We start from the raw sequence: 22,886 nt of genomic DNA on the forward strand, positions 1-22,886 counted from the left end.
TAGCACAAATAGTAGGAAGGAACTGGCCAATGGGAATTGAAAAGGCGGATGTTCTGACGAGGCGTCAAGATAAGTGGGAGCGTTCTTTCTCCACATCAGCAGCTGCACCTGGACCCAGGAATGCTGGGGAGAAGCTGTTCCCATTGAGCTACGGGGCGCCCCTCCTGTCAATACACACCCCGAAAGGCTGCCGAGACTGAGCCTGGAGTCCCCCGAACCTCTTGTAATAAATCCCAGAGCCCTCCAGCGGGGACAGATGGTCCTCCCTACACGGGCTTTTATTTTGATTTTGTTCTGGGGCCACACCCGGCAATGCTCAGGGGTTACGCCTGGCTCTGCACTCAGGAATCACTCCTGCGGCAGTGCTCAAGCAATATAGGCTGCTGGGAATTGAACATTGGGTAGGCCGTGTGCAAGGCAAGTGCCCTACCTGATGTACTAATGGTTCCAGACCCCCCACATGGGTCTTTAAATTCCTAAAACAAGGGTCTTCCTGTTTTTTTTCTTATTTGGGGGGGGGACCACGCCTGGCAATGCACAGAACTTACTTCTGGATCTGCCCTCAGGAATCACTCCTGGCAGTGCTCAGGGAATATGGGATGCTGGGAATCAAACATGGGTAGACCATATGCAAGGCAAAAGCCCTCCCTGCTGTACTATCTATCACCCCAGCCCCCCTACATAGGTTTTTTTTTTTTTTTTTTCTTTGGTCACATCCAGCGATGCACAGGGGTGACTCCTGGCTCATGCACTCAGGAATTACTCCTGGTGGTGCTCGGGGGACCCTATGGGATGCTGGGAATTGAACCTGGGTTTTCTGAGTGCAAGGCAAATGCCCTCCCCCCTGTGCTATTGCTCCCGCCCCTCCAACAGCAGTCTGTTTGTGTAGCTGTTCTCTAATTTGTTGGGGGCCACACCCGGCAATGCTCAGAACTCACTCCTGGCTCTGTCCTCAGGAATTACTTCTGGCGGTGCTTGGGGGGTACAACCTGGGATGCTGGGGATCGAACCCCAGTTGATCCGGCTGTGTGCAAGGCTCTGTGTCCCGCGCCCCCCCCCCAGTCTTCTTCATCTCTTTGCCCGTAATCTCTTGCACACTGGCGTCGTGTCCCTACCTGGGTCACGGTACACAGTGCCACAGTGAACAGAGAGGGGCACGTATATTGAATCCGCGGTCTTTCTTCACAGGGCTGCTACCCGGGAGCGGAGGAGCTGCAGCATCTGGCTAACGTGAATTTTCTTTTCCAACCCAGCAGCTCCTTACTGCACGCCGAATGCGGCACGCTGGACTTCTTCCCGGGCCCTGGAGTATTTTTGCGCGTCCCTCTCGCTGTTTTTCCTTCGAGGCTGGCTGGACCCCTTCCCGTGCCCACCGGCAGTCTGGGCGTTTCTTATTTCCCCTGAACCTCCGCCAGCTCTGGTTTCCTCCGCCCCTTTCCATGCAGGTCATCTCCTGGGCTTTTATGATTATTCCTCGCGTGACCCAGCTACTCCCCTTTCCTTCCCCTGTGTGATGGGGTGGGGTGCCAGGAGTCACACGCGTGCTCTGTGCCAGAGGTCACCGACCTGGGGGGGAGGGGGATCCCGATCAGCAGGGCTGCAGGGGTTGGGGGGGGCGGTCAGAGTCAGCATGTGGGCCAAGTGCCGGGGACCCAACTCTCGGCCCTCCTAGCTCCGGGTCAGTGTGGTGCCGTGTGCGTTGGCCCCCGGAATCGTCCCCGGGTCCCTGGAGGGCGTTGAATAGAGTGACTTCCAGGTCACGGGTCTCTCGGCGCTGAGTCATGTGGTAGTTAAACCTCCGGCCTTCCGTTTGGTTTGTATTCGATGCCTTGTTTTTATTTTTGTTTTGTTCAGGAGGTTGCACCTGGCTGCACTCGGCGGCCACTCCTGGCTTGGCGCTTGGGGGACCGTGCAGAGCTGGGGACCAGCCCTGGGCCTCTCGCGTGCGTGCAGGAGGCCCTTCAAGCCGTTGTAGCGCCTGCTTTGAAATGGGGTCAAATAGAAGTAACACAACGTTTATCGTCTTAAGGCTGCGGGGGCGGGGGGCCGTGGGGTGGGGGCTGAGCCATGCCCCGCTGTGCTCAGGGCTACTCCTGGCTCTGTGCTCAGGGATCACTCCCAGCAGGGCTCAGGAGACCGTAGGGGGCGTCAGGGATCGGTGCCTGCGGTACTATCTGTCTGGTCCCCAGCTTAGTTATTTTAAGTCTGTAGTCCAGTGACTGGAGCGATAGCACAGTGGGTAGGGCGTTTGCCTCGCACGCGGCTGACCCGAGTTCGATTCCTCCATCCCTCTCAGAGAGCCTGGCAAGCTCCCCGTGGCGTATTCGATATGCCAAAAACAGTAACAGCAAGTCTCACAGTGGAGACGTTACTGGTGCCCGCTCGAGCAAATCGATGAACAGCGGGATGACAGTGAGTGACAGTGACAGTCCGGTGACATTAATTCGCACTCACTCCACCCTCGCCGACATCCATCTCTTCGTCATCTCCTGCTGAACATCCCGGCAGACGTTCACTCCCCAGCCGCACCAGCCCCCTCCTTTCAGCTCCCGTCTGGTCATTCCAGATGCCACAAAAGTGGCATCATACAGTGTTTGATGCGTTTTCTTTTGGAGGAGGGGTTGGGCCCCGCCCAGGGGTGCTCAGGGATGCTTACTCCTGGCTCTGTGCTCAGGGATCAGTGTTTGGGGGACCCTGTGTGGTGCCGGGGATCAAACCCGGGTCAACCACGTGCAAGGCAAGTGCCTCAACCTCTCCTGGGCTATCATTTCCCGGCACCGGTTCATCGTTGGGTGACGCTCCCCATGCACTTCGCATCATGTCTGTGAGGCCTCCCTGTTTCTCCCGTCCCCACTCTCTCCCTTCCGGAGGCTGGATAACCTTCCGCCGTGCACATAGACGTGTCTGGTGGATGTGTTCACCCGTCAACAGGCACTTGGGTTGTTTCTCGCCTTGGGCCGTTACGGATCCCCGCTCTGCTCACCAGTGAGTCCGAATCTGTTTGCCTCCCTGCTCTCACGTCTCCCGGGCAAATACCCAGAAGTGGTGGCTCCCGCCTTCATTCTCGGGATACGCCCTCCCATCCCCAACTGCTGTCCCTCCCAAACCCGGCGCACGTCCTCACTGACTTCTTTTTTTTTTTGCTTTTTGGGTCACACCCAGTGATGCACAGGTGTCACTCCTGGCTCATGCACTCAGGAATTACCCCTGGCAGTGCTCAGGGGACCCTATGGGATGCTGGGAATCGAACCTGGGTCAGCCGCGTGCAAGGCAAACGCCCTCCCTGCTGTGCTATCACTCCAGCCCCGAGGTTGGCTTCTTTGCCGACAGCCAGCCCGGGGGTGGGGGGGGGCAGGTGTCCCGAGCACCCCGGCACCCTGAAGCACAGCCTGTCCCAGCTAAGCCCGCGTGGACTTTGGAAGACGTTCTGCAGGGAGGGACCATGGGAACCACCAGCCACAGGCGGACCCTTGACCCCTCAGCTTCAGTTCCTTCATCCCGGGGCCGGGCCCGGGGAGATAGTGCAGCAGGTAGGGCACTCGCCTTACACTCAGCTGACCCGGGTTCGACCCTCGGCACCCCGGAGAGCCCCCTGAGCACTGCCCGGCGTGCTCCCTGAGCACAGAGCCAGGGGTAGCTCATGAGCACAGCTGGTGGTGGTCCCCAAACCAAAGCCAGAACCAAACCCCTCCCCTGCTGCAGGGGCTCCGGGGGCAGGACGAGGTCAGAGCGGGGCCGGGAGGATTGGACAGTGGGGAGAGAGCGTTTGCCTCGCCTGCGACCATCCGGGGTTCAGCAGCCGGTATCCCATAGGGTCCTCCGAGCACTGCCGCAAGAGTGACTCCTGAGTGCAGAGCCAGGAGGGAAGCCGGAGCATCACCGGGTGTGGCCCACCCCCCACCCCCCAGCCCCCTGAAACACGCAGCAAGCTGTTCACGTGCAGCGGCCCCGTCCACTTGGTGTTGCCCTTGCCTTTGGGCCACACCCAGGGGTGGGTGCTCAGTCACTCCTGGCAGTGCTCAGGGGCCTGTGGGATGCCCGGGTTCGACTCCTGGGCCTCCCGCGGGCGGAGCACGTGCTCAGTTCCTGGATCGGCTCCCTGGCCCCTGCTTAGCTGTTTTCATTGCCCACCCCAGAGAGAGCGTCCCCACCCCGCCCCGCCCCGCCCCGCGGGTGTGGCTGTGGTCGCACACACAGCCCACCAAGGCCCTTGCACCACTCTGTTCAGGTGCTCGCTGGTGGGTGGTGCCTCCAGGCAGCCCTCCAGGCCCAGCACCTCTGCTTGTCAGCTTCCTGGGAAGACCAACAGCTCCAGGGGAGCTTCTGGGAGGGAGATGCTGGAAGAATCCAGGCGGGGTCTCCGGAGACAGCTCAGGGGCGGAGCACGGGTCCTGGCCAGCCTTCCAGGGGTGGGGCCTGAAATTCTCTGGGGGGGGACGCAGTCAGTAGTGGGGAATCAGAAAATGAGACAGGGTGGGGGAGGGACAGTGCAGTGGGGAGGGCGCTCACCTTGCACGCGGGAAGGAGCACCTTGAAAGCACCAGGGAAGGCTTCCCGGAGGAGGTGATGGCATTGGGGCTGAGTCTTTGAGGGAGGAAAGGGTGATGGCAGAGGCTTGAAGGCGAGGAGAGGAGGCTCTGGTGCCCTCTGTGGGGGCTCCCTGCGCTGAAGTGAGTGGGTGGGGGCAGCCCACAGAGGGGAGGGGACCGAGACTCTGCCAGGCCTCAGAGACTCTTCGCCCCAGGGGCGGAGGGACCCAGCCCAGGGCTGTGAATGTTACAAACTCCGGAGTCGGTCAGGAAGAGCGTGAAGGAGAATCCCTGCAGAGATAAGGGGGGCGGCCAGGGGGTGGGTTATTTTTTTGGGGGGGTGGATGGGGGTGCACACCCAGCAGTGCTCAGGGCTTCCTTTTATTTATTTATTTATTTTTAATTTTTTTTTTGCTTTTTTTGGGGGGTCACACCCGGCGATGCACAGAGGTTACTCCTGGCTCTGCACTCAGGAATTACCCCTGGCGGTGCTCAGGGGACCATATGGGATGCTGGGAATCGAACCTGGGTCGGCCGCGTGCAAGGCAAACGCCCTCCCTGCTGTGCTATCGCTCCAGGCCCAGGGCTTCCTTTTAGCTCTGCACTCAGGAATTACTCCTGGCGGGACTCGGGGGGATCACATCCAGGGTGGGCTTCGTGCAAAGCCAACGCCCTCCCGGCTGTCCCCCGGGCCCAGCCGGGCGGGTTTTGAACGTCCCTTCGCAGGCCAGGGGGTTCGGGCACGCGACTTGCATGCACCCGACCCGTGTTCGAGTCCCGACGCCGCGTGGCCTCCTGGGCATCACGGAGGTGGGTCTGAGCAGCGCTGCTCAGGGCCGCCCGCCCCCGGCCCTCCCACCTAGACGGCTCCTCGGCCTTCCCGGCCGCAGGTGTCGCCCGCTCCAAGTCACTTAATCCCGTGGTGGTTTAAGGCCTGTCTCCTCCCTGCCCCCGGTCAGGCCCGTGGGACCGAGGCTTCCCAGGCCGCCCTTGGTGGGTGTGGCCCAGGGCTGAGGGGATGCTCGGTGACGGGGGTCCTGGGAGGACCGGGCCGTTGGAGGATGGAGCCGGGGCCCTCGCCCCGGGGGAGCAGAGCACTGCAGTGGCATTTGGACCCCGAGTCCTTCCCATCTGGGGCCCGTGGGTGGCAGAACCTCGAGTCTGGACCATGCGTCTCAGCTTTCCCTGGGGGCGTTGAGGGGGGGGTTGCCCGGGCACGCACGTGACCTGAGTGCCGGGCACCACGGCACAGCGCTGTTTGCACCACTAGCCTGGCTTCCCGGTCCGGTTCCGGGTCGGCCCGCCCCCTCGCCGCCACCCCTCCAGATGGTGGCATTCCCGGGAAAGAGCACCCGGAGACGGGCCCAGTGAGCCCCCCCCACCCCCCCGCAGTCGGCTCCGGGGGTAATTATGAAAGAGCAGCAGCAGCTGCGAGCATGAATCAACGCCTCTGAGTCCCCGAGACGCTGCCAAAGGGTTTGTGAATGGAAATGTTTCTCTTCTTCCTCCCGGGGAGGGGTGAGGTGGTGGTGGCAGTGGGGCTCCGGGGTTTCTCCCACCACTCCCCAGTCCGGGAGACCGCGGGCTCCCAGACAGCGCCCCCAGCCCAGCACAGAGCCTGGTGTGTGGGAGGAAGGTCCCCGGGACTGCGGGATGGACAGGGAGCCCCCACGACGCCGGCCTGCTTGTCCGGCTTCCCTGGAAAACAGGGAAGGGCAGGGAATGGGAATGTCAGAGGCTGCTGGCCAGAGTGGGGGGGGGTGAAGGTGGTGGGCACAGCATCAGAGAGACAGACCCTTGGATACCCCCACTGTGTGCACTGTGTGATTTTGGGGCCACATCCGGTGGTGCTGGGGGGGGGCCCTGTGGGGTGCCGGGGATTGAACCTGGGTCAGCCACATGCAAGGCAAACGCCCTACCTGCTGTGCTATCTCTCCGGCCCACCCCCGTGCTTGAGGTCCGACTAGAGTCACAGGGACCCTCTCCTCCCCAACAGGACCCTGTTCGTTTGCCCCTGGCTGACACCCCCCCACCCACCCCCCATGTCCATCTGGTGTTCGACTCATGCATCTAACACCAGACACGGCTTGCTTGCTTGCAGAAGCCTTCTCTGTCTGGAAAGCTCTCATTTACCTGACTTAGGCCACGGGACAAATACATTTAAAAACCAGAAGGGGGAAAAAAAAAAAAGAAAGGGAGCAAGGCCACCCCAGGAATAAATAGCAGCTGGGCTCCGTGAGTGGGCTTCCGAAATGTTTTGGAAGAGACTCTGCATCTCTTAAATTAGTCCTGACATATGGGACACATTTCAAGTAAGATTTCGAAGCCTCTATTTCCATCCGCTTCCTTGTGTTGTACCCCAGGTTACATGCAAACCTGGGAATCCTGGATTTCTAGGCTCGGCAAAGACTCGTCTCCTTGCCGCCGTCCACTGCAGTGGTGTCAAAGCGCCCCCCTCCCCCTCACGCTTGGAGACAGTCGGGAGTTGGCTGATTCCTTCCTGCCGCCATGCACACGAGGCACCTGCCTTGCCCCTGGCCCCCTCCCCTGCTCCCGGGCCAGGTCGTTGGAAGAGAAACTTGAGCGGAAGCCCCGGGTGTAGAGATGGCGCCTCCCAGAGCAGCAGGTGTCTGGGAAGGGGCTGGGATGAGTCTCCTGCACCCTTTTCACCTTCCCTTCCCCGCAGTTGGGGAAGGTCCAGGGACCCCACCACACCCGCGACCCTCAATCAGCAGGTTGTGCAGAATCAGTGAGACCCCTGTGTTCCACATGTTTTTTTGGATCTGGGGGTTGTGTGTGGGTGAGGGACCACGCCCGGCAATGCTCAGGGCTTCCGCCTGGCTCCGCGCGCAGGAATCACTCCTGGCCGTGCTCAGGGGACCCTAAGGGATGCCGGGCATTGAACCCGGGTCGGCCATGTGCAGGACAAGCACCCTGCCCACCGTGCTCTCACCCCGGCTTCCCTTGTTCTGGCGTGGCTGAGGTGCTCTGTGTGGGCCTCGGGGTGGGCTGGCCCCCTCGGCGTCCGCATAGACGCTCCCTGCCCTGCCCCTGGGCCCCAGGCCCCGGCCGCCGTGGGCCCGCGGCGCCCAGAGAGGCTTGCTCTCTGCGGCCCTAGCTCCAGTGACCGGGACCGCCGGGGGCTCAGGCAGAGAGGCGGCTGGGGCCGGGAGGCTGTGACTGACGTATTCTCCCCACTATTGTTTATCGAGGACAAGGTTTTCGGTGCTGCCACATGTCACACCGGTCCACTGTGCCAGGTTTTTTTTTTTTTGGCACATAGCCGTGACCCCTGGAGTGACGGGCGCCCTCTGCCAGCTGCCTGCGGCACCCCGTGAACTAGGATTCACCAGGGGGGTTAGCCTGGGTGGAGGGGCCTGAGCTCTGTGTGTGTGTATGTGTGCATGTGCGTGTGTGTGTGTGTGTGTAGTGGGGGAGGGGTGCAGTGTCCAGATCATCACAATGGAGTGGAAGTGGGAGGACTGGGGCAGAGCGCCCCGGGGTGCTCCGAGCCGTCTCTCCCCCGGGCATTCAGGGACCCCCATTCCCGGATCTAGGCAGCTGGTCCTGCTCCTGTGTTTCCATGTCGCCTCCCTAGACATGCCGTGGTGTTTGTTACCCGACATTGCAATAGTGTGTGTGTGTGTGTGTGTGTGTGTATGCATGTGTCTGCAGGCTTGTGTGTGTGCTTATGTGCATATGCATGTATGCACGTGTGTGCACGTGTATGCATGCGTGCATGTGTGTTTCTGCGCACGTGTGTGTGTGTGTGTGTGTGTGGAGTGCCCCCGTGCGGGGCGGGTCTGGTCCATCTCTGCACAGCACAGGCACTGCCAGCAGCGGGAGAGGTTTGGGGCTCCCGGGGCGGCCCCTGAGGACCCGGGCCTCCTGGCACCCGCCTCGGGGCGCGGGGGGGTGCTCTCTGGGGTTTCCGAGCTGGGGCGATGCCAGCGCATGCGACGCGCGCCGGGTGCGTGCGCGCCTTCTGCGCCCAGACTGCCAGCGCTCCGGAGCCCGGGAGGTGGGCCCCGCCCTGCTCGCCCCGGCGGGCGCCTCGGAGACTCGGCTGCCAGGGAGCACCGGCCCTCGGGGCCTGCCCGCTGCCCCTGCCCGGGATGGGGGTGGGGTCCTCCCCACAGGGAGGGGGCTCCGGGGGCTCCCTCCAGCCCTCACACCTGCCCCTGGGGCGGGGCCTGCCAGCGGGGGGGTAAGTGAGGCTGCTGCACGCGGGGACGGGGGGCGGGGGGTGCTGGGGAGGGGGCAGCTCCGGGTTCCGCCTGTCCCCAGATCCCGTGGCTGTCCCCCGCCTCCCGCCTGGTGGTCCAGTGTCTCCTGGTCTGGGCCGTGGAAGGTTCTGGAGCAGGCTTCCCGGAGATCCCCCGTGGGGCCGGGGGGGGGGGTCTATGGGGGGGTGTGTCCTGAGTGTCTGGGAGCCGGGTCGTTGCTGAGGGGTTGTCTCCCCCTCCGTGCTCCAGCCCGGGGGGCCGAGACCCGTGCCAGCACCGCGGGGCGCGGCAGGAGGGAGTCACGTCCTAGTCATCTGCCTGCCTCTCTCTCCCGCAGTGAACCTCTGCCCCCACCCCCTCCCCGCCGTGGTCGGCCAGGATGGGAGGTGGCACCTGGCGTAGAGCAGAATGCCTGCCCCACCCCGCCCCTGCGCGGAGGGCCCCCTGCAGTGCTCTGGCCAGTTAGGAGCGGGGAGAGGAGGACACTGGCCTGAGGGTGCGGCCAGGGATAGGGCCAGGACGCCGCTACATTGTAACTCGTCTGGCTCCCGAGAGGAGCAAGGGATAGTTTGTAGCCAGGTGGGATTGTAAAGGGGGAGTGCACGGGGGTCTCTGGGAACCCAGGCAACCTCGCTCGGCATCCGCTGCCATGAGGGCTCGGCTACTCCGGTGGCCGGGGCAGCTGGAGAGAGCGGGGCTGGGTGGGGGCCTGGCTCTCCACCCATGGGCGGCGGGCGGGGGGCCACACTCAAGACAAGCCCTTGCTGTTTGCTGAAACGGTCTCCCCACAGGGGACCCCGGCCCGGGAGGCTGAGTGAGCACTGGGGGCGTCTGGACAGGGCAGAGGTGGAGGGGCCGAGCGAGGTTTGTGTCCAGGGCCACCCCCCCCCCCGTTCTGTGTCCTTGGTTACTTTGACCTCGGGGACAGCTGGCCCTGTCCTGGCCCTGCGTGGGGCCCTCAGCACGTTGCCGAGGCCCGGGCTGGGCAGAGCCGAAGCCCAGGCTCCATCCCCAACGCTGCTGGGCAGAGCGGGTGCCCGGGGCTCCGTCCCCGCCGCCGTCTCCCCTGCTCCCAGCGTCTTCCGGCACGTTCCTCGCCAGGCCCCTCCTCTTGGCAGAGCCCAGAGGTGTCCTCTGGTGTCACTGCCGTTCTCAGAGAGGGGGATACAGCCCTCGTGCTGGGGGGTGGGCGCGGTGGCGTGAGGTAGGGGCGGGGCGGGGCCAGCCAGTTGCCCGGCTGGAGCGCTGCTCCCCGAGCCCCACCCCTGCAGAGTGGAGTGACCCGGGCTGGGGGGGAACCTGGGGGGTGCTGGGGTCTCTCCCGACTTCCTCGGAGGGAAGGGGCTGCAGGGAGGCCCACGGAGGTCATCGCCGTGTCTGGGCCGAGAAGTGGTGGCCAGGCTGCCCCCCCCCCCCCGGGCCCCTGCGGCCAGTGTGTGTGTGGGGAGAGGCAGGGGGCATTGAACTGGACTCTGGGCTGCTTCCACCTCAGACCCTCCCACTGAACAGATACTGAATTTCTTCTGGGGAGGAGGGGAGATAATACAGCGGGGAGGGCGTGTGCCTTGCACACTGCCAACCCGGGTTCGATCCCCAGCACCCCATAGGGTCCCCTGAGCACCACCAGGAGTGACGACCCCTGAGTGCAGGGCTGGGAGCCAGCCCCGGGCACTGCCAGGTGTGGCTCCCCCCCCCCCGCTCGAGCCCCCCCCCACTAAATAAATTAGTATAAATGAGTAACTTTTTGTTTCCTCTCCTCAGGGCTCGCTTCTCTGTGCAGGAGGGCCTGAGTCCCCATGGACCCTCTCCCGTAACCATGGTGACGCGGCTCCAGGTGGGCTCCCTGACGTCGTCGCTGCCCGGACTGGCCCAGGAGGAGACGCTGCAGCGGACCTACTTCCGCCCGGCCGGTGACCGGCCGCGGGCGCCCGCGACGCCCCTCCTGGAGAGGAGAAGCCCCCTGCTCCCCGTGCGCCTCCTGCCTCTGCCCCGGTTCACTCCCAGGCCCTTCTCCAAGGCGGCCCCCGGCATGAAGTCGCCCGTGACGCCCTGGGGCCCCGCCCGGCCCGCGCCCGCCTGCGGGCAGCCCCAGGATGGGGCGGAGGAGGACGGCGGGGACGGCCGCCGGAGGAGCAGCGCCTCTGCCTTCAGCAAGGCCGACCTCCTGCAGCGCAGCCCCGCCGCCCCCGCCCCCGCTGCCATCGTCCCCCCGGAGACGGGCAGGTCGGGCCCCGCGGGGGGCCAGGGCGCCCCCGAGGTCAGCGCGGGCTTCACTCCGGAGCCCCACGTGGGCTCTCGGCCCGAGGTGGCCGCCAAGCCCGCTGTGGCTGCTCGGAAGCCCGTGGGGACCCTGTCCCGGCCAGCCCCCCTGCCGCAGGACCCGGGGCCAGCCGCTGCCCCCGAGACCAGCCCCAAGGAGCCGCCGCCGGCCCAGGCCAGCCACGGGGACGGTCCAGGCGACCCAGCCCCGGACAGCCGGCCGCGCCCGAAGAGAAGGCCCGTGTCCGCCATCTACATGGACTCCATCCAGCTGCAGAAGCCGACGCCGGGGGAGGTGGCCCCTGCCGGGAAAACGCCCCCGACACCCCTCGAGAAGTCCTGGGTGCGACGGCCCCGGCCGCTGTCCATGGACCTCACGGCCCGCTTTGAGAACATCGAGGTCCTGCTGAGGAAGGGGGCCGAGGAGCCCCCCGCGCGGGGGGCGGCCCCGCGCCGGGGCCCGGAGAGGGCCGAGCCCGAGCCCAGAGTGGACGGAGAGCGCCCGGTCCAAGCAGAGGGCCCCCGGGACCCAGACTTCCTGCAGGGGGCCCCCAGGACCCCGGAGCAGAAGGAGAAGAAGGTGCTTCCAAGGCCGGCGGAGACGGGCGTCCTGCGCACGGCCGCAGCCAACACCCCGGCACGGGACCAGACGCCGGGCGACCCGCGGGACGGGGAGCGGGGCCAGGCACCCCAGGCTCCCGCTCTCAGGCCGGGGAGAGGCCCCGCCGCCGCCGCCGAGGTCAAGAGCAGAGCGGCCGACTGGGAGGCCAGGGCCCCCGGAGAGGCGGGCGCCCGGGGCAGCCTCTGGAAGCGCGTCAGCCTGGCGGAGGGGGAGAGCCCCCTGGCCCCCGCCGCGGCCACCGAGCTCCCACCCGCCTCCCCCGGGTCCCCGTCGTCCTCGGAGGCACCCGGGCCGGGGAGAGTGGGGCTGAGCGTCCAGGATCGCGTCAAGGGCTGGGCCGCAGAGGGCCTGGAGCCCAAGGTGGAGAGGAGGAAGAAGCCGTTCCAGGCCCGGCCGCTGTCCGTGGACCTGACCAGACTGTGAGTAGGCAGAACCCCCCGGGCCTCTCCGAGGTGCCCCCAGCCGGCTCCTGGTCTCACTGCCCCCCCTCCTCTGGCACGGGTGACGGTGGGAGGAAGTCGGGGCCAGGCTCCCCGTCGGCTCAGTCTGTGTCCCCAGTGGAAGGCTCAGTCTCAGTGCTCAGCCCAGCGGGCCCCCCCCCACCCCGGGGCCGGTCACCCCGGGGAGTAAAATCAGACGTGGGCCCGGCCTCCCTGCTCCGAGCCCTCCAGCCCACACCCCGCCCGCGCCCCGTGGCGGCTTAGCCCTGCCGACGGCCCACCCATCCAGCTCGCCCGGCTCCCGCTCCCTCGCCCTCCTCGGCAAGCCGGGCGTGTGCTCCGGCTCGTCCGTGCCAGGCATGCCACCCGCTGCGTGCCTCGTCAGGGTGGGGGTTTCCGGAGGGTGGGATTGCGGGTCCACCGCCCCGCAGCCCTGAGAACTGGGGCAGCCGGCCGGAGGAGGTGGTCTCTCGGCGTTAAGAATCCCCCGGAAAGGGGCCTGGGACGCAGCTCGATGGGCTTGGAGTGGGGGGCTTGGCTCACGTGCGGGAGGCCCCGAGTTCCGGCTCTGCCACAGCCCCGGCTCCCGGCTGTAGCCCCCAGTACGGCCCGACCCGAGCATTATTGAGCCCTTCGGCCTGGAAAGCTGGCCCGGGCAGCGCTGAGTGTGGCCTTGAGCCCGGGGTTGGGGCTGCACACCCCAAATACTCGACTGCAGCTGGTCTGGGGGGAGGCTCTTTTTTTTTTTTAGGGGGCGTGCCACACATCCAGCAGTGCTGAGGACTTAACTCCTGGCTCTGCTCTCAGTGCTCACTCCTGACATTGCTCAGCGTGGGGGGGGGGGGCGGGTCCCTCCGGGGTGCCGGCGACTGAACCTGGGTCAGCTGTGTACACGGCTGCTGTCTTTCATTTGTTCTTTCTGTCGGTTGGTTTTGTTTCTTGTGTTTGTTTTGGGGGCAACACCCAGCGATGCTCAGGGCTGCCTCCGGGCTCTGTGCCCAGGGATCTCTCTCCTTCACTCCCGGCGGGGCTCGAGGGACCCTGTGGGGTGCGGGGGGATCAAGCCCGGCTCGGCCGTGTGCCAGCCAACACCCTGCTTGCTGTCCTGTCGCTCCGGCCCTTCTTGTTTGTTCTTAAAAGTTCCCCAGGGGAGCAGCCCACCGCGCAGCCAGGCCAACGGGCCCCTGTGTGTGGTGACAAGGAGGCCCCGTGCCACAGGCCTCCTCCCCCTCTGCAAAGGGGAGACTGAGACTCGGGGGCTTCCAAAGGCCCCGTCCACACCACGACACACGCCCAGGGCCAGACCTTCAACAGCCAAGTGTGGACCAGGTTCCCCTGGCTTGCGGCCCCTCCCCTTTCTCTGCAGACCCCACTCCCAGTGCTCTGCGGACAGGTGCCCCAGCGCTCCCTTTTCTCCCTCCTCCCTCTCCCACGTGGGAAACTGAGGCCCCAGGGAGGGCCAGTGGCGGGGCCAGGCAGGGTCGCCCAGAGAGGGCCAGAGCCTGTCCAGCAGCCGCCAGTGGTTGGGCCACTGTTGTGCCGGGGAGCTCACAGCAACCCGTAATTATCCCTCCCGAGCATCTTCACTCTTCCCCAACGCCCTCACGTAGCTATTAGGGCCTGGGGAGCCTCTTATCTGCCCTACAAAAGGCGAGGGGGTGGCGCTAATTATCCCGCTTCATAAATGAGGAAACAGAGGCTGGGTGAGCTCACAGTCAGACCCAGCGGGCAGGCGGGGAGAGCCGGGACCTGGGCTCCTCGGGGCCCCTCCCAGGGGATGCTGTGCTTAAGGTAGGCTGTCCCTGGGGTCGTCCTTCCTTCGGGGCGTGGCCAGGGGCCGGAGGAGTGGGCTGTGGGGAGGCTGGCCTCCCTGGCTTCCCGGGCGAGGTGGGGGGTGGGGCTGTGGGGGCAGAGGGGTGATACCGGAGTGTAACTTGGGTCCTTGTCGCAGGTTTTCCAGCGGGGCGGCCAGCCCTGACGTCGGGTATGAGAAGCGTGCTGAACCGAGGGACGAGCTTCCCCAGGAACCCGGAGGAAAGGTACGGGCCTGGTGCTCCAGGCTTCCTGTTGGGAGGTTCCCCCCGCCCCCCCCCCCCCCCCCCCCCCCCCGCGTCTGGGCTGGAGAGCTGTGGGGAGCCCCGGAAAGAATCCGAAACCTCTCACAAACAATAGGCATTTTTATGGGGGGGGAATCTTCTTTTTCCTTTTTTTTCCTTTTTGGGTCACACCCAGTGATGCTCAGGGGTTACTCCTGGCTCTGCACTCAGGAATCACTCCTGGCAGTGCTCGGGGGACCCTATGGGATGCTGGGAATCGAACCCGGGTCGGCCGCCTGCAAGGCAAACGCCCTCCCCGCCGTGCTGTCGCTCCGGCCCTGTTTTTCCTTTAGCAAGGGGACAGACATACTAAAAAGCCCTTTCTGGTCAGCCCCTTCGTGGGCTTTGCTGTTTGCAAACACGAGCGTCAGACACTGATTCCCCCCCGCAACTCTGCCTCTATGGGAATACCTGCTTGATTAAAAAAATAAATCTAGATTTAAAATATGTTCACGAGAAATCCCTCCCATTTTTCCTTCCCCGCAGTCCCCGTCCACTTTCCCACTCTCCCCCGACACCACGCAGCAGGCGTGAAATTATCAGCTATTAAATTGTGCATAAAAAGTGTTTTTATTTCATCTGTTTCCTAAGAAGGAGCTCATCAAGTAACAGCTATAACTGCTTTGTGGTGGATGCTCTCTGCAGAGGGATAGATATATTTTTTTTCTTTTACAGCTTTATTGGGGCTGGAGAGATAAGACAGGGGCTAAGGGATTTTTTTTTTGCCTTGCATCTGCCTAACCTGGGGTTTGACAGGCAGCGCCCCTTAAAGTCCCCTGAAGCCCGCCAGAAATGATCCCTGCACGCATAGCCAGGAGTCAGTCCTGAGCACAGCCGATGTGACCCGAAACAAAACAAACAAATTTTTGACTTCCTTCCCTTGGGATGATTAACCTTTGGGCTAGCGCATATTGCATTAGACATCGACAGCTGTGCTCCACAGCCGAGGGGAGACCACCGCCGTTCTTTCACCTGTTGGTGATCATTTCGGTGGTTTTATTGTAAATGGAGCATTCGTGGCTAAGGCTCCAAAGGGGCCTCTGTCTTCTTGTCTTTATTTATTTATTTATTTATTTATTTATTTATTTATTGTGGTTTTTTTGGGCTTTTTTGGGTCACACTCCGCAATGCTTAGGGGTTACTCTCACAAACAATAGACATTTTTTTTTTTGGGGGGAGAGGGATCTTGTTTTGTTTTTTTGTTTTTTTCTTTTTGGCTCACACCCGGCGATGCTCAGGGGTTACTCCTGGCTCCTGCACTCCTGGCGGAGTGCTCAGGGGACCCTATGGGATGCCGGGAATCAAACCCAGCACGTGCAAGGCAAACGCCCTCCCTGCTGTACTATTGCTCCAGCTCCCCTTGGTGATGTTTTAAATTGTGTTGACATAGAATGTTTTAACTTAATTATTTGTGTGGGGGGGTGTTTCGGGGCCATGCTCAGTGGAGCTCAGGGCTTACTCTGGGCTCGGTGCCCTCCTGGCAGCACTTGGGGGAACATCCGAGGTGCCAGGGCTGGAACCTGCAAGGTGAACCCCTTCCCGCTGTCCTTATCTTATCTCTGCACCTCCCTCTCGCCGTCCTGAGAACTGTGTGTTGGTGGGAGGCTGCTCGCCGTGAGGCTCAGCCAACCAGGCTCGGTGCTGGCCCTTCGGACCCGAATCCGCTTGGGTCTCTCGCTGCTCGGACCATCGTGGCCAGTCCAGGGGTGCTCAGGGGACCATGTGGCTTGGACGTGGCTAGTACATGCCAGACACGCCTCCCTGATGACTGGGCCATCTCCGCCACACTGCTAATGTAGTTTGCAAATACGAGCAGCAAGGTTAGGGGCTGGGGACGTGGCTCAGTGACAGCGTACCTGCCTCCCCGGTGTAAAACCTGGCTTCATTCCTGGCAGTAATAAGGATGCATTATGGGCGGGGAAACGGCTCCAAGGGCTGGAGCGGCCGCTCTGCATAGGGCAGGCCTCGGCTCGATCCCCGGCACTGCATGGTCTTCCGAGCACTGGGCCAGGAGTAGCCCCTGTGATCACTGGGTGTAAAGCCTAGAATTCCCCCCCAAGTCATCTGCTTTGGCTGTTGAGCGCAGAGGGTGACAGGACATGGTTGCGTGCTTGAGGTCTGAGTTTGCTTCTTAGCATCAAAGACCCCCACGGCACCTCCCACCACATGTGGTCCCAGCAACGGCCAGGACTCAGTGGCACCTTTTTCCTGGGCTAAGCCACAAGCTGTCAGGCCCACAGTCCTGGACCAGGTATCCCTAGGAGTGGTCCCCACCCCTCAGGCTGGGGGATTGGGGATGGGTGTTCTGTTTAAAAAGAATGCATTTGTCATGGGACGCACACACACACATGCACACATGTACAACACGTACACACACATATACGTGCACGCATGTGCATGTACATACACTCTCTCTCTCACACATACATACAAAAAGTATCCGATTCGGTGGTCTTACGTGTATTCTCAGTGTCGTACAGCCGCTGCCATTCTTTGGTCCCGGCATTTTTCAGCACCCCAAGAGGGAGCCCCTTCCCAGCCGCTTCCTGGCCTTGATCCCAGGAAACCAGGAAGCCGCCCCTGTTAGGGACTCCCCTGTTCTCTGCATTCTGTATCAAGGGGGACAAGGACAGAAACTTGGAGCCTCTCTGCCTCTTCTGCTTCTCTTGCTTCGCATCATGTCTTCTTTCTTTCTCTCTTTCTTTCTCAATTTCTCTCTTTCTCTCTTTCTTTCTTTCATTCTTTTTCTTTCTTTCTTTCTTTCTCTCATTCTTTTTCTTTCTTTCTTTCTCTCTCTCTTTCTTTCATTCTTTTCTTTCTCTCTCTCTCTTTTTTCTTTCTCCTTCTCCTCCTTCTCTTCTTTTCTTCTTCTTCTTCTTCTTCTTCTTCTTCTTCTTCTTCTTCTTCTTCTTCTCTTCTTCTTCTTCTTCTTCTTCTTCTTCTTCTTCTTCTTCTTCTTCTTCTTCTTCTTCTTCTTCTTCTTCTTCTTCTTCTTCTTCTTCTTCTTCCTCCTCCTCCTCCTCCTCCTCCTCCTCCTCCTCCTCCTCCTCTTCCTCCTCTTCTCTTCTTAAAAAATATTTAGACCACGTTTTTGTTTATTCACTGATGGACATTTGGCTTGCTTCCACCTTTTGGCTATGAAGAGTAAGATCCCCGAGCACTGGCTTTTGTTCTTGGGGGCATATACACAAACGAGTGGCGTGAACGGGTCCCCTAGACATGTTCCGCGTAGCTTCTTCCGGTGCGTTTATTTCCAAGCTCCTCTCCCCCCAGTGATGGGAAAACGTCTAAGTAATGTATGAGCCTGATGATAAAAATAAAGCAGAGCCGAGGCATCTCAGATGGAAGGATAACGCCCCTCCTCATTCCTTCCTCCGCCCGCACCCCCCCACCTGTCTTACTCATAGTTTGATTCCTATCTTGGCCCCGCTGTGCGTCTCCCTCCGAGGTTCCCAAACATAAAGCCTCCCTTGGCTGCAGCCGGGGTACCTATGCACCCGGCCTTGGACTGCTCCAGCTCCCGGCGTCTCGCACCCGGGGGAAATGCCAGCCCGCTTGGTCTACGCGTGCGTTCCCACAGACTCACATGCCATCTCTTTTGTTTGTTTGTTTTGGGGCGACACCCAGCAAGGCCCTACCCACTGTGCTATCTCTCCAGCCCCTGACATGCCACTTTTTATTAAAATAAGATGTTAGGGGGCGTGAGGCGTGGTACACTGAGTAGGACGCTTGCCTGGCACACGGCTGACCCAGGTCTGATCCCCGGGAACCATATGGTTCCCTGAGCACCACCAGGAGTGATTTATGAGCACAGAGCCAGGAGTAAGCCCTGAACACTGCTGGGCGTGGCCCAAAACTGAAAAAAAGAAAAGAAAAAAAATAATGAATGGTGATAGACTGGAGTGATAGCACAGTGGGTAGGGTGTTCGCCTTGCACGCGGCCGACCCGGGTTCGATTCCTCCGCCCCTCTCGGAGAGCCCGGCAAGCTACCGAAAGTATTCTGCCTGCACGGCAGAGCTTGGCAAGTTACCCATGGTGTATTCGATATGGCAGAAACAGCGACAAGTCTCACAATGGAGATGTTCCTGGTGCCCGCTCGAGCACATCGAAGAACAGCGGGACACAGTGCTACAGTGCTACCTGATCGGTCCCCTGAGTGCAGTGGACTGTCCCCAGCCAACACCCCATCAGCATGTCCTGAGAGGGTGGGTCACCGAGACTGTGCCCACCGTGGCCTCTGACTCCTCTTGCCCGTGCTCTGGCGTCTGGCTCCCTCCACGAGCCTGTGTCCCTCAGATGAGCATCTCTGGTCATTCCGAGCAGGGGTCAGCAGCCGGCTCCCCCCGCCTGTGCACACCAGCAACAAGGAATTCTGGCGGGGGGCTGAGAGCTGGCCGCGCGGGCAGGACACTTGCCCTGCCTGCCGCCAGGCCAGGCCCAATCTCTGGCACCACATCCAGGCCCCTGAGCACAGACCCCAGAGTAATCCCTGAGCACCACCAGCTGAGTTCTGCGGCCCCCCCCCACCCCCAGTGAAACAAAACAGCAAACAAAGAATTCTGGGAGGAAATAGGCCCGACAAGAGAAATTGAGCTGTGTTTTCATTTGGTCTTGGGCCACGCCTGGTGATGCTCAGGGCTTACTCCTGGCTCTGTGCTCGGGGATGACTCCTGGCAGTGATCGGGGTGGGGGGACCCTATGGGATGCCGGGGATGGAACCCTGGTCAGCTGCGTGCAAGGCAAATGCCCTCCCCGCTGTGCTGTCACTCCAGCCCCTGAGAACAGGAGTGTTTTTTATTTATTTTTATTTTTATTTATTTATTTATTGCTTTTTGGGTCACACCCAGCGATGCTCAGGGGTTACTCCTGGCTCCTGGCTCTGCACTCTGGAATCACTCCTGGCGGTGCTCAGGGGACCCTATGGGATGCCGGGGATCGAACTCAGGTTGGCCTCGTGCAAGGCAAACGCCCTACCCGCTGTGCTATTGCTCCGGCCCTACATGAGTGTTTTTAAAACCATGCCAGGTATAACTCGATGTCTTGGGCATTTGTTTGCTCCAGCATCCCCCTGTGTCCGCCCTCCCCTCCAACCCGCCCTGTCCAGTCTCTGACTTGGTAGTGACCCCCGCTGGGGAATTCAAACCCCCCCGCCACCCCCCCCCCCGCCAGTGTTTCCCTTCCACCCTGAGTCCTTCCAGTCACGCTGTGTTTTTTCTTTTCTCCCCCAGAAGGAAGTCGGGCGTGTTCCGGATGCAGTGACCTCCCCGAGAAGCCCGTGGAAGCCGGGAGCCTCTGGGGAGAGGTTCTGGCTGCCGGAGTGGCCCGGCCAAGTCCCCGACAGGGGCCGGGGGGGCGGCGGCGGCTCCTCCGCGGGGGCTCCGGGCCCGGCCGCTGCCACTCCAGAAGCGGATGGAAGCTTCCAGACCGTGCGCGCCATGCTCTTCGAGCACCGCGTGGAGAGACACACGGTGGCCACAGCCTCGGTGGCCGAGGGCCCCCTCTCCGCGCCCAGGCCCGCGCCCAGGCCCGAGAGAGCCTTGTGGCTGGGGCACGACCCCCCGGAGGACAGACCCTCCCGGTCAGAGGCCTTCAGGTGGCTGCTAGGCCCGGACGCGGAGCGGTCAGCACGGAGCACTCCCCCCGCCCGGGAGCCCCGAGCCCAGCACTCCTGTCCCCCCGAGACACCCCCTCTGCGCGCCGATGGCCAGAACTGCGGCCCCGCCCCCCACCTGCGCCCGGAGGAGCGCCCACACAGCCAGGCCGTGCCCGGGGTCCCCGAGGACGCGGCCGTGACCCTACGGGCCAGCGGTTCTCGGCACTGGCCGAAGGGCGGCCAGCGGCTCCTGGACACTCCCCCCGGCCACCCTGAGCGTCAGCCAGAGGGCCAGGGGTCAAGGCACAGGGCCAGTTTGATCTGGGAAGTTCGAGGGGCTCCCGATGTCGCCCCACTAAAGGCTGACTCCCAAGAACCGAGAGGCACCTGCCCGTCCCCGAGGTGGACTCGGGCGACATGGCATCAGGCCGGTGTGTCGGCCGGAGCCGAGGGCGGCCAGGAGAGGGGCGCCGACGCCCCCAGGCCCTGCGGGGAGCCAGGCAGCCCCCGGGTGAGGACGAGTGTCACCTCAGAGGACCTGTTCGAGGGGCGCCGGGGGCCCGGGCTGCTCCGGCTCGGGGAGAGGGGTCCCTCCTGGGGGCGCCCCTCCGAGGCTCCTCCCGGGGGCAGGGACGCCGCGGGGCTTGCCCAGAGAGCGGACGCCGTCAGCGGTGCTGGCCCCGGGGCTGCCCAGGGAAGCGAAGCCCAGCGGGTCCTGGCCCCCGAGCCCCAGGTCAGGATGCGCAAGGCCGGCCCCTCGGACCAGAGGGTGGACCGCTGGAGACGGCGCACTCTGCCCTACGACGCCAGGTTCGAGGAATTCAGCTTCCTGGCCCCGGAGCCCCGCCGGAAGGTGGAGCAGGGGCTCTCGGAGCCGCCGGGCCCCTCCGCGGCTGCTGTCAGGGACCTGCCAGCGGCCCACAGGACGGAGGCCGGGAGCCCAGGCAGCCCACGGGACCGGGCACTGGCCCCCGGGAAGCCCTTGTCGCCGGCCGAACCCAGGGCCACCTTCTTTGCCGTCACTTACCAGATTCCCAGTGCCCAGCTAGCCAAGAGCACGAAGCCAGAGGCCCCCGGGGGCCCCATGGAACCTTCTAGAAAAACCGCCCCGCCTCCAAAGTCACCTCATCTGACCTCCACCGCGGTGTCTGTGGACAGGGACGAGGCCCCGGAGCCCGAGGGCAGTAGAAACTGGACCCGGGGCCGAGAGCGCCACGGGGTGAGCCCGTCCGGAGTCCAGATGCCCCCCAGCGTCCACCCGCGTCCGGGTCCTCGCAGGGAGGCAGACGAGGCCGGTGCCCTCCGGGGCCGGGAGGAGCGCCCCAGTGTTCAGAGGGATCGGAAGGACAGTGGGGGCAGGACTGCCCCGGGGGCCGCCCCCCAGGCAAGCCCCAGTTTCAGAAGTCCCAAAGCCAGCGACCTCGCCCCGTGGGGGCCCGAGGCGGTCAGCGAGACACTCCCGGGCAGAGCCAAAGGCGGGTACCGGTCCAGCGTGCTGGACATCGACGCCCTAATGGAGGAGTACCGGAAGCAGTCGGCCAGGGGGGGCCCCGGGGACGCTCCCCCGAGCCCGTCCGCCCACGCCAGCCGCTCCTTCCCCAACCAGCCCGGCCAGCAAGGCGGCCGGGAAGGGACCAGGAGGAGCCCGAAGGACAGCCGGGAAGCCCAGGGCCCCTGGACACAAGCCAGCTCTGTCGACACCAACCACCGCTCCACGCCCGCCCGGGCCAGCTACCCGGGGGCGGCCCCGAGCCCCCCCAGCAACGCCCTCCTTTGGATGGTGCCGCCCTCTGCCAGCCCAGAGGGTCCCAGGAACGGCGTCTCGGGACCCGCCGAGGACGAGCAAAGGGCCTTTGCCAGCCGGCACCACCGCACACAGTCCCACGGCTCCCCCACGGAGCCGGGCCCCGCCACCCGGGGGGACCCCGACAGGAAGCCCACCCGCAGCGGTGAGGGATGCGGCCTGGCCCTGTGGGGTGGACGCTCGCCGCCGGACGTCAAGAGGACTCACTCCGAGAGGGGTGCCCCGGCCCCAGTCCGAGAGGGCCTGTCCGTGCTGCAGGACGCCCAGGAGAGGCGGTGGGAGCAGCCCCCGGCGAGATCCGCGCTGCCCCCCGAGACGTCGGACGCTAGGGAGCCCCGGCGGGGGCTCGGCCTGCAGGACTCGGGACCGCAGGACGGCCAGAAGGTAAGTCTGTCCAGCGTGGGCACGGGGTGTCTGTCGGGGCAGGGGGCGGTTCTGAAAACCCATATACCTGGGCCAGGTGCGGGGGGGTCAGGCTTTGGGGGAGACTCTAGGGCAGGGTGGGGCTTGGGGCACGTGGAGAGCCCACCTCGGACCTCGGGCGTTAGTCCAAAAGGGCAGCGTGCTGCCTCGCCCTCCCACGAGCTGGGTGAGTGGACCTGGGTGCCCCCGAGTGGGCCCCGGGTGTATCAGGGGAACCTGAAAATCCGGGCTCGCTGGGTGATGCCCGTCTGAAAAGAGGAAAGAGTCTCAAACCCCGAGTGGGTTCCCGCCCCCCCCCCCGGGAGAAGCCTCCGGCCCACAGGGCCCACCGGGACACGGTCGTTGAGCTTCCCGCTGGATTCTGCAGGGTCACGGTGGTGCCCCCCTTAGTACCCGACAGCTGGCCTGTCGTACAGTGGGGAACATTCTAGAAATGTTGCCAGAACAAGTGTGTGACTTGGCTCCCAGGTTGCCATGGCAACCCCACGCCAGAGGGTTTGTCCTGGGTCGGTGGTGTTGCCCCCTCCCCTCCAGAGGGCAATGGGAAGGGAGCACTCATCTGCGGGTGCTCAGGGTGACTCCCGGAGGGGCTGAGGGAAGGTACGGGATGCCAGATGGAGCCCAGGTGGGCTGCACGCAAGGCAAGCGCCCTCCCCGCTGTACTGTCTCTCTGGTCCCTTACTATTGCTTGTTTGTTTTTTTTCTTTTTGGTCTTTTTGGGTCACACCCGGTGATGCACAGGGGTTACTCCTGGCTCTGCACTCAGGAATCACCCCTGGCGGTGCTCAGGGGACCATATGGGATGCTGGGAATCGAACCCCGGTCGGCTGCGTGCAAGGCAAACGCCCTACCCGCTGTGCTATCGCTCCAGCCCCTCTTTTTTATTTTTTACC

The 22,886-nt window shown here is 63.3% G+C and overlaps 1 protein-coding gene across 2 annotated transcripts in view; it reads left to right on the forward strand.

Moving 5' to 3' along the window:
- KIAA1671 (KIAA1671 ortholog) overlaps positions 1 to 22,886 on the forward strand; it is a 160,170-nt gene that overhangs the window by 38,407 nt on the left and 98,877 nt on the right. Inside the window, exons 1-4 of one of the 2 annotated variants that reach the window (XM_055146822.1) lie at positions 8,604 to 8,736; positions 10,517 to 12,055; positions 14,028 to 14,115; positions 19,402 to 21,954. In XM_055146822.1, coding sequence (XP_055002797.1) covers positions 8,645 to 8,736; positions 10,517 to 12,055; positions 14,028 to 14,115; positions 19,402 to 21,954 — 4,272 coding nt within the window. In that variant the 5' untranslated portion in view covers positions 8,604 to 8,644. Of the gene's footprint in view, positions 1 to 8,603; positions 8,737 to 10,516; positions 12,056 to 14,027; positions 14,116 to 19,401; positions 21,955 to 22,886 lie in introns of those variants that run through there. The other variant, XM_055146823.1, reaches the window with a different exon arrangement.

The sequence above is a fragment of the Sorex araneus genome, chromosome 9, assembly GCF_027595985.1.
Source record: "Sorex araneus isolate mSorAra2 chromosome 9, mSorAra2.pri, whole genome shotgun sequence".
NCBI lineage: Eukaryota > Metazoa > Chordata > Mammalia > Eulipotyphla > Soricidae > Sorex > Sorex araneus.